We start from the raw sequence: 11,944 nt of genomic DNA on the forward strand, positions 1-11,944 counted from the left end.
ACACAAGACTACTCTTCGTCGAATTGTAAAACGAGGTGAATGCTGGAATAAAAAACGCAAATATTTAGTACAAAAAGGAGGTGGAACTATTATCCCATTATTATTAAGTACTGTGTTGCAAGCAGTTGTACAATCATCTTTAAATAACTAAAATTTGTATTAATCAGGTGACTCCTACGTCTACATCCATATAAAGATTTGTCATTCTATTCTGAGACACCGTGCGTGAAGTTACACAGAGTTACACGACAATGGAGCATGCACGAAAAATGGTCATTGTTCCACAAGAGTTATTTGATCGTTTAAAATCGCCGGCTAATCAACAGTCACTTTCAACTGAACGTTCATACAAAAGTTTGGATGACGAAATGGAAGAGATAATGAATAATAAAAAACTCAATGATAGTGATAAATGGAAGTTGTACAGTCAAGTGTTACATCGTTTTTTAAACGTAGCGTCAAGTAATCGTGAACCAGTTAGTATCCCCATTGTGAACACCAAACTAGGTGATCAGATTAACGAGGCTGGTGAAAGAGACAGACAGTATGGGCAGCAAGAACATAACAAGCGACGTGTTTACCCTGGACAAATAGAGGAAATTGTTGAAACATTTTCAAAGACTTATAAAGATAGCGCTCGAAACTTATTGCGCTTCATAACACGCGACGACAGTTTGATTAGCTGGAATGATAATTTTGAAGTGATTATACAGGGTAACAAAATACCAGGATCCAATTTAGTCGATGTGACACATGCAATCGTACGAGTTCGAGCGGCACATTCATTACCGCCAGGATGGAATGAAATGTTGAGCGCATTGAAACTGATGAATGTCCCTAAAGAATATATACATAACAAACAAGCGTTGGACTATTTAACGTTTGATGAGGCAACAGATGAATCAGTATATGACTCGGTAGAAGAAACAATGGATGAGCCTGATGATGGGGCAAGAGGGGGGGCAGCCGCGCTGTCAGTGACAGGGCGAAGGAGATATTTATTACCAGATCGTTTACAGTCTGCATATGTCAGGCGGGTGGGTCACGCTCCGTATCCACAAAGGCAAGTGGCTGATCACCGTGCAGTGAGAAGAGAGGTACTTCAAGATTCGATTGTGCAGTCACTCAACAATTGGGAACCGTACGAACCGTAAACAATGGAACAGTTGTATTATAATCCAAACGATCCTGCCTCGTATGGCGGCGTAGCTCCGCTAGTACGAGGAGCGAGGGAGAAAAATATTTCCAAACGTAAAATAGTTGATTGGTTACAAACACAAGACACTTATACTTTGCATAAACCAGTCCGTAAACGATTTAAACGCAATCCTTATATGGTGTTTCGACCATATGAACTATGGCAGGCGGATTTAAACGATATGCGAGGATTGAGCAAATACAATGATGGTTTTAACTACTTACTGTCAGTGATTGATGTGTTTAGTAAGCGTCTTTATGTTAGGCCGTTAAAGAAGAAGGAAGGTGCTGAGGTGGCTACCGCTTTTGAGAATATTTTCAAAGAAGCAAATAAAACACCAACGTGCTTACAAACCGACAAAGGGAGTGAATTCACAGGTAGAAAGACCGTACGATTGTTTAAAAAATATAAAATAAAATATGTAACCACACAAAATCCTGATATCAAAGGCGGCGTGATCGAAAGAGTTAATAAGACCTTGAAGACTCGTATGTGGCGATACTTGACTCATAAAAACACTTATCGTTACATCAATGTGTTGGATGAATTGGTGAATGCGTACAACAATAGTGTGCACAGGAGTTTGGGCAATAGACTACGCCCTGTAGACGTGGACGGTGGTGACAAACATGTCGTCTACAATGTATTAAAACATATGTTTAAAAGGATACCACGACGAGTGAAACCAAAACTAAAAGTAGGTGATACAGTTCGAATAGCCAGGGAGAAAGGGAGATTTAGCAAAGGCTACGAGACAAACTGGAGTAAAGAAGTGTTTTCGATACATCGAGTGAATGTGTTTACGCCACTACCTTTGTACACACTTACCGATCTCAATGGTGAAGAATTGAATGGACAGTTTTACGAAGAGGAAATACAAAAAGTTACATTACCCGACAATCACTTGTTTAAGATTGATAAAATAATAGAGACTAAAGGTCGAGGACACAGTAAGCGATACCTAGTGAAGTGGGAAGGTTACGGAGACGAGTTTAACTCTTGGGTAGCTGCGCACGATATACAGCATGTCTAGTAGTATCAGTCAATTTTTTATGACATTGCCCAGCAATAGTTCTATGAAATATTTCCCACAAAATACAGTGACCAGTTATACCACACACTTGTCCAAACACATCCAATTAGACGGCAAGTGGGAATTGGCTTTGGTGGACATTCACTATCCTTGTTCATTTGTGGTGAATGGAAACAATGTTGATGATGAAACAATACGATTTCAGTATGATAGTTTACTAGCGAGATCGACGATCCGTGATACAGAACTTTTCGCTGTTAAAATTACAGGCGGATACTATAGGAATCTTGATGATCTATTGAATACAATCAACAAACATGAAGACATCCACGATTATATGGAATTTTCATACGACACGAGAATCAACAGAGTTAAACTCAGGATCATGAACGAAAACGTATCGAATGTGAGTCTGAGTGAGAAACTATCACAGCAGTTGGGTTTTGATTATGATGAGAAAAATATATTAAAACCCAATATTACCGAATTGATTGGTTCTAAAGCACCAAACCTCGCATTGGGTATTCCAGCACACATTTATGTGTATTGCGACTTGATAGAGCCACAATTTATCGGCGATACTACAGCGCCATTATTGAATATAGTCAACATCAATATAGATACGTACAAGTACGGTTCGTACAATTCAGTGTCATTCACAAGTCCGCACTATGTACCCGTTATGAAATCCACATTTGAAACAGTGGAAATCGACTTGAGGGATCACACAGGGAAAAAACTGCCATTCATGTTTGGAACGTCTTACGTGAAACTTCATTTTAGGAGAGTGCAGCAGCAACAGCAGCAATAATGATAATCAATCTGAATGATCCCTATTTGGCATACTACCGACGGCAACAATTACAACAGACTGGCGGTGCTATCGATCGAGTATTTCACGGTGCACCATATCAGCGAGGACATGGAATCGGTAGTTTTCTGGGCGGTATGATTCGCACTATCGCGCCACTGATCAAGTCCGGAGCAAAATCGGTGGGACAAGAAGCGTTAAGATCCAGTGTTGGATTCCTAACCGATCTGGCAGGTGGTAAAATTACAGATCCAAAATCAGCCGCCAACTTACGACTTAGAGAGTTTACTGGATCGTTGAAACGTAAAGCTGACGAACAGATAGAACGTATTATGCTTAATGGCGGCGGAGGCGGCGACATTGGCGCGAGGAAACGACGCGTAACGCGTAAGAATAACGCGAAACGCGCAATGCGTGGCCGTGGCAGAAAGCCTGTTACACCACAGTCGTTGGCTAAACTTCTTAGGGTGCGGACGTCTACATCAAGAAGAAGAAGAAGAAGAGTTGGAGGAGTGAAACACAAGAGACTAGTAGGGAGGATACGACGACGAGGAGGAGTAGAGCCAAGGAAGAAGGTGACTTTGCCGAAGAAACGTACTCGTCGCAGTAAAAATTCGAAGTCTATTGATATTTTTAGTTAGTTAAAGAAGGAGGAGAAAAAAAATGTCGTTCCTACATCAAAAATCATGTGAGTGTGTCAAAACCGAGCTGGATTTATTCTCCTTACCACCTACGCAGACGAGTATTGAAAGTGGCAAATGGGTCCAGTACAAACCAATATCCACATTGACCGATGATGCGCCAATAGAGTTTGTAGTTCCGGGTAATGGTGATGAATACACTGACCTTTCACAAACAATGATACAATTGACCGCGTCTATTGTTAAATCTAACGGAACTGCGGTCACTACTGACGAAGAGGCGAAAACAGTTGGGCCGGTCAATAACTGGTTACACTCACTATTCAGTCAAGTTGATATGTTTATGAATCAAAAACTTGTTACTCCCCAAAACAACACATACGCATATCGAGCGTATGTTGAAACGTTAATGAACTATGGATACGATGCTAGAAAATCACATCTAACATGCAGTCTTTGGTACACTGACGATGGAATTGACATGAACGATTGTGCGGAAGAAAATGAAGGACTCAAAGCGAGACGGGAACTAACTAATAAAAGCCGTGAGATTGATATGCTCGGACATTTGCATGTGGATATTTGCAATCAGAATAAGTTCATGCTAAATGGCGTAGAGTTGAGATTTAAATTTATTCGATCAAAAGATGCTTTCTCCATTATGGCCAGTGCTGGTGAATTCAAGGTACATATTGTCGATATTAGTCTCTGGATTCGAAGATGCAAAATAAGTCCCACCGCACTGTTGGCGCACAGTAAAACACTCCAGACTGGTACGGCAAAATATCCAATCACACGAGTGGAGCTGAAAACATTCACACTACCCTCTGGAATACGTAACAAGACTTTGGACAATATGTTTCTCGGCCAAGTGCCGAAACGCGTCATAGTGGGAATGGTTACGAACGCCGCATACAATGGAGATTTTAAAAAGAATCCCTACAACTTCGAACATTTTAAAACAAACTTCTTTTGTCTATATGTTGACGGAGAACAAGTTCCATCAAAACCGTTACAGCCCCACTTTGAAAAATCAAAGGATAAATATGTTATGGCATATCATTCGATGTTCTCCGGTTCTGGTGTACATTTTAGCGATGCCGGCACTGTTATCAGTAGGGAAGATTTTGGTCAAGGATACTGCCTGATGGCATTCGACCTAACACCAGATTTATCTGCAAGTGACACTACACATTGGAATCTGGTGCGTAACGGTAGTGTTCGAATGGAACTCGGATTCGACGACGCGCTTACCGAAACTGTCAACTGTTTGGTTTATGCCGAGTTTGACAATGTTATCGAGATTGATCGACAGCGCAATGTAATTGTGGACTTTGGCGGTTAATCGATCAGTCTTCAATAAACATTCGTTTGAGATGGACCGTTTACGCAGAGCATTCAAGAAATTGAATATATCATCACCCATCATTGTGGACATTCAATGTTTCAAGGACAATCAAAATGAATATACACTGAAGGAAGTTTGCGTCTTGGAAGCCGACACCGGCGTACTACTTATGCATCATATTGCTAAACCACCTTACGATCGATCAGAGTTATCAGATGAAAAACTGAGGGAAAGCTACTGGCTCACAAAACACTGCCACGGACTACGATGGGAGTTCGGTGATATTGCGTACTACGAACTTTTTAACAAATTGACTGATTGTATATCAAAAAGACCGACGGTTTATGTCAAGGGATTGGAAAAGAAAGAATATTTAAAGCGTCATCATGTGATGGACTTTGTTACTACCAATGTAATCGATATCGGTGCAATTGGTTGCGAATCAATCACTTCAATCAATAATTTAATGTCAACAAACGTTTTACGATGTCGAAATCACAAGTCTACAAACAGTCGATGTGCGCTCACCAACTGTGTCGCAATACGTGGTTGGTTGCATTTGACAACAAATTTGGACGAATGTCTGGATACCAGCGGAGATGCGAGATCCTACTACTGTTCTTGTTTTAGCACCTCTACCAGTACAACAAAAACAGCATCTACTGCTACTATTGGTTATGATACTGTAGAATGAACACGCTACAGATTGAAAAATATCTAGCCACACTTCCTGTGCGCAATGTTGGAGTCTACGCTGCTGACAGAATCCCACGACGCATCTCACCACACACTGCAATAATTGTAAACACTGATCCACACAATGAAGGTGGGACTCACTGGGTGGCTTTCTATTTGAATCGAGAGGGGATGCTTGAATATTTTGATAGTTACGGCCAACCGCCATACTTACCACTATATCAAACATTCCTGCGACACAACGCTCATCATTACCTGTACAATCCATACCGACTTCAAGGTGATACGTCTTCAGTCTGCGCCCACTACTGTTTGGTTTTCCTGTATTGCAGCACACACTTCAGTATGAAGATGATGGATTTTGTTCAACTCTTTGATGAACACACTACTGATCGTAATGATAGAATCGTCAAAAGACTCTTTACTCAAATGTATCACAAGACAAACTAATCACTGTACTGTTGTAAATTATATATATTTTTAAATATATATTTTTTTTTATTACCAATAAACTTTTTCCTTTTGTCAAACAATATTTTCAGTTGTTATACTTTATTACCTGTGTTCATCATCATTATTATCATATTTTTAGTTTAAAGCGCATAGACTCTGATTATTTAAATGTGAAAACAAAATGATTTTTCCCTTTATTATTATTAAAATATTTCTGTTCAGAGTCTATGAATGCTGATCAAAGTCTAATATTATACTATGAATGATAGGAAAATAATTACAATCAGAATTTGTGAAATAAATATATCTGTTTATTAACTAAAATACTATTTACAAATATATGCATACTTTTGAGGAGTCAGTGACTAGAAATATTTACACGTGACTTTGAAGTGGAAAAAATTAAAGAATTTATTTATCAAAACATCTTTGAATTGTATTCAAAATCTAATACTAATGAAGACTGTTCAATAAATAACTCTACCTAATATCACACTCATGCGGACCTTGGTCTACTAATCAATAATAATATATCAGTTATGATGGGGACAGAGGTTGTGGCGCAATTGGAGAGTATCGTATCCACTAAAGGGTCAGTGGCAGTAGTTAAGGTCCCTCAAGTATCTGTGGTACCCTTAATGGTGGTATTGCATAGTGTCCCCAAGGTAGCGTGTTGATACCATCTTCTGGCATTACGTATCGTTTGTCGTCAAACGGTGCCATTGAGCGCTTCTTCACCACAACAGTGTATAAAATGTGGTGACGGCTTTGAAAACGTTGATTGTCTGTACTTTTAGTAGTTTTATTGTACAGACAATTCAAATAATCTTCTATGGTGAGATCACGCTTCACTACTGCTCTATTTACCCCTTTTGCTCTCTTCACAGGCGGCGGTATACAGTTGGCACCATCTCCGTTGTCTCCTTCAGGCGCACACGTTAAGATGCTATACGTGAAACAATACAGCTTCGACATCAGACCAATGAACATTTTAATGGCCACACCGGCAGCTTCGTCCTTAAACTTCCCCAGAACTCTAGCGTTTCCTCCGTCGTAACAAATGTGGTTCCGGGGATAGTTACTGGTGTCAAAGTCGTCCAAATGTTCTAACATGTCGCGGTATACGTTCTTAGTACGTATTGAATAATGGCAGCCATCGGTGTCCATGTAAATCATCGATATTCTATCGATTCCATACCTATCTACCATGTCATAATGGAAACCATACATCCACCTCTTACTGTGGTCCAGAATGCACATCCCTGCGTAGACGGGTTTGCTCAGTACTACCCGCACTTTTGACATATTCAGTATGGCAAGATTCTCATTTAACCAAATACGATCATTGAAATTAGCTTTTGCTACATACTTTGTATATGTTTTGCGGGATGATGCAATCTTTAAATCTTGATGTTTGCGCACATTCTGAAGACTCATACCGTAGACAGCGTTTACCATAAGTTTAAACATTTCTACCTCAAATTTATTTGCAGCACGCTGTCTAAGTTCGGTATTCATAGTCACGTACGGTTTCAACCATGCCGACTGTTTAAAACGAATCACTCTGTGGATTCGAGTTACACGTAATCCATTCTCTATAGCTTGTTGTAGGTAGCGATAGTGAATTACATATTCCCTCTTATCCATCAGTGTGGCCATTAGTTTCTTCGATTTTCCTGCTCCACTATTGATAATTTCCTCCAACGAGTATGGGAGTTGGTTAATCGGCGCTTTGCATATCTCGGGACAGAATGGTAAATCCCTGTGTCGATCGTGCAGTGCTGGATCTCTGGGGTATTCTAGATCTACTTCCAGCACATATCCATATTCACCATCTGTTGGAATTCTTCCAATGTCCAAGTCGTCACATTCCTGACGTGATAACCACTCAAACTCGGAATGAGGGAGCAGTTCCGACATTGCCCAGCCATAAAGGTTGTTTGCGTCATAATACATTATAAATGTATCGTCATCTCTTTCATCGCAATATTCACTTGATGCTGCTGCGTTCTGACCGTCTCGGTCATTGCCAATTGTTTCCATTCTGGTAAACTTATTGTTGGCAACAACGTGTCTAGTAACGCATTGGGTCAGTCCACCTCGAATACCCTTCTCAAAAAACAGATACATATCAATATCTTGTAGGGTATCAAGGATAACATCTGTCTTGAACATCATTACGTCCCAAGCATATGATGGTAGTGTCAAATAACGCGCTGGGTCCAATCCGTAATGTGTTAGACACATCTCTCGGAATCCCTCGAACACATCTGCTAATAGCAATACGTCAGTCGCCAAATAGATATCAGCATACTGTCCGAGGGTCGTACAGTCAAATTTCTCCCATACTCGCTGCGCATGCTCGTAATCCGCATCACTCACTCCTTCTCCAAATACACACTTTGGTGGAAGGACATCTTCTTCGAGCACCTCCATCGATGAAATGTACTCATACGGAAATACCCCTTTCCTCCTAAGCAGATCAAACTGTTCTTGATTGGGGAAGCGTGATTTTGTAATTTTTAATTTATCGGCCGGCAGGATTGATGCTAATGTCCCTAATGCTTTTGACATTAATCTATAGGAATCAACAAATTGTAGTTTGAGACCACCTTGCCGACCTGCTCCCGGATATTTAAATCGTTTGGAGAATGTGATATACTTTTCCTCCGTATTTGCGAGTACATTTATATTTCCTTTATCAACGGATAGCTCTCTGATGATAAAGTGAACATCGTAATTGGATAAATTGTGGAGATAAATGTTGATAGTGTCCTGTTCCTTGTGGCGGATATTACAGGAACGGTGAGCTGCTCCTCTGTAAGTATAGGGAGGAGAATGTTGGTGATCTTTCACACGGGGGTCGAGTATTGTGAATTCTCGCTTGCATATGTAGCATACTGTTTGCTCGCGGAAAGAATCCTCTTCCACCTGTGTTAACCGTGGAGGGTCATTCGGCAGACGTTGCCCATACACTATATCGCCAATCTTCTGTACGTCATCCCGTATCGATTTGATAAAGTGCTGGGCGGCGTCTTCACCTCTGTACAGACGCAATTTGGAGAACGTCAAAGCTGTATGGTCATTGTCATCAGTGTCACCTTCACTTACATTTCTATTATCATCTCGAATGTAATAGGCGTATGCATATGGTACATGGACATTTCTGGCATTGAGCATTTCACCAGGTCGGTGTCGACGTGCTCCTCTTGCTAATGCGGGATCCCATGCTGGCGGTGGAACAGTTGGCGGAGGATCGATTGTTTGTTCAGGCTCAAGAGGTACGAGTGCGCATTCAAAGTCAGCGTATATGGTGAATCGACTTCGTTGAGTGCGTTCAAAATTTTTAAAATGTATTGTTTTGTCTTCCGCAAGATCAGTTCTTAACGGAGCATTGTTAAAACAATATCGCTGATGCTCCAAAAGACGTTCCTCTCCTCTAAGACCTAACTTCGTTGGCTGGTTATCGAAGTGTGCAAAACAGCGCTTACATATGTAAAGGCGATGTCTATCTGATCTCAGCTGGGAAGAAACCAATCTCGTAAAGCTCTTGATCCAAACGTAGTGGGTGGTGACGTCATTTGTTATAAGGAGTAGGTCAAAATGATTGGCTAATTCACGATCTGCGACACGAAGAGGGTAGACAATGTGTTTGTCCGGGTCCGTGAAACGTTTCTTTTTCTTCTTGTCCAGACCATACACATTAACACTAACGCCTTGGTTATTGCGCTCAAACGTGCGGATTTGGTTAAGACTTACAGGGAAAATTAAGTCATTAAAGTTTAAATTTGCTCTTTCTCTAATTTCTGCTGTGAACATGTTAGGTGTTAGTTGACATTGACGATTAACAAAATATTTGGAGAGTATTGAATATTCAAAACAACGTTCATCCGCATCGTTTAGCACATTAACCGTTGCTTTTTTAATGGCGATATCATGCGGCAGTTGAATGAAAGAACTACCTTTGAGTGGGCTATAGACATTTACACGGATTTGCATGTCTAAAACCCTGACAAAGCTCCAGCCAGATCCTTTCATTTCACATGTTTCCTTTTCTAGTAATACATTTTGAATAAACTCTTGCACTAATTCGTCAATGTGAGACGATTGAAAAAAAGGTACATTTTTAGTTTTGAAAGCTCGCCTGCATGTATCACCATGAACATTTACAAATTCACATTCTACAAATATATTACACTTAATGGCATGAGTGTGATTTAATATAGTCCGCATGAGTGTGATTACCTTATCTCGAATGTCATTGAGGAACTCCAGCAGTGAGACGGTGTTTTCGGCAGGCTCGGATAAACAATAGGTTTTAAGCCGACCTTTGAACGCCGTCTCAATTTCCTCGAACCCTTGTGGAGCCAAATTGTCAGGAATCTCGACCTGGTCATTAGTATCATCCTCGTCACTAGTCGACTGAGGTGATGACAGGTTGATGGATGGTGGGGCGGGTGAGGGCTCTGGCTGATTGATTGGTATCTCAGATCCGTTACCCCTGCAGCTGAAACGAGTGTGCTTGTGTAACTTATTCTTCCTGGTGAATGTTTTCCCGCAACCGTCGCATGTATATCCTATATAAAACAGAAAAAAAACGGTGTGATTAGCACGTAAACTTAAACAAGATCATAAAAGTTTATCTCAATTTATTTAATTGCATATAGTAGTTTTAAATTTCAGAGTTGTTATTTCAGCGATCGAATGTCCATTGTTTGCAATAAAAATAATTTTCGTAAATTATATAATAAATATTTTGATTTTGTTTTAACGATTAAACCTAACTAACTACAACCGAACATGGCTCGGCCCCACTGAAGTTTCTAGTAAACAGAAGAGAATAGTATACTAACTCTTAATGAAAAATTGATTTTTACTTTAAACAAAAGAGTGTAATGACAAAAAATATACTATATTGTTTTTTTTTTGTAGGCCTAGTACAAGGAAAGTGACAAAAAGATATCTCATATTTTGACTGTGAAATAGTAAAATTTGTTGGTATTGAAATAAAATGAATGAATAAATTATAATTTACTACTACTAGTACTTCAACAATAGAGTTCAAAGATAATTCTATACTCTATTGTCATGATACTAAATGTTATAAATCGAATTATCTTTAATTAAAACAATTGTATAGTTGATTGGTAAATATATCATTTAAAACGTACCTATAAGGCGAGATACAGCGGGTTGAGCTATCATCGGACAATCTGGGGCAGACGATGGTCCAGGTCTCGGAATGTAGTCGGGAGCGCTGGATGGTACAAGTCGATTACTTGCGGTAGTAATAGCATTGTTCTGTCTAAATGCGGGATTCTCAGGTTGTTGTGGTTGTTGGCGATGCACGATTAGCATGTGACGTTTTAAGTCATCGTTGCGCCTAAATGTTGTCCCGCAGATAGAGCAGGCTTCAGGTGTACCGCCATGAGTGACTCTGGTATGGCGCATCATATTGTTCTTCCGCGTGAATACCTTGTCGCAGAGGGCACAAGTGAAACTACGTCGTACAGTGTTATTATTCATGATCTGAAAACCGAAACAAATACTTTTAATATACATACTAAACACCTTTGATGAAATATTTTAATTTTTTTCAAGCAAGAAAAATATTTTTAATATCATACATTTTAGTTAATTGATCTTATTAGTTTTCTACGTTCACTATTTGCTACGATCAGAGCACTTCTGTTTAGTCAATTTCTTTTTGTAATATTGTTGATTTATAGTACTATTACAACTATTTATATTAATTAAAATCTAA

The 11,944-nt window shown here is 39.7% G+C and overlaps 1 protein-coding gene across 1 annotated transcript; it reads left to right on the forward strand.

Annotated features, from left to right (window-relative positions):
• The first annotated feature begins 3,705 nt into the window (after positions 1 to 3,705).
• Positions 3,706 to 5,028, forward strand: LOC128986963 (uncharacterized protein F54H12.2-like). The gene has a single exon (XM_054407596.1). It carries the CDS (start codon positions 3,706 to 3,708, stop codon positions 5,026 to 5,028), a length of 1,323 nt encoding a protein of 440 aa, XP_054263571.1.
• The last annotated feature ends 6,916 nt before the right edge of the window (positions 5,029 to 11,944 follow it).

Source organism: Macrosteles quadrilineatus, unplaced genomic scaffold (assembly GCF_028750875.1).
Source record: "Macrosteles quadrilineatus isolate MER2022 unplaced genomic scaffold, UCM_ALF_1.0 Scaffold_2__2_contigs__length_208266976, whole genome shotgun sequence".
NCBI classification, from domain to species: Eukaryota; Metazoa; Arthropoda; class Insecta; order Hemiptera; family Cicadellidae; genus Macrosteles; species Macrosteles quadrilineatus.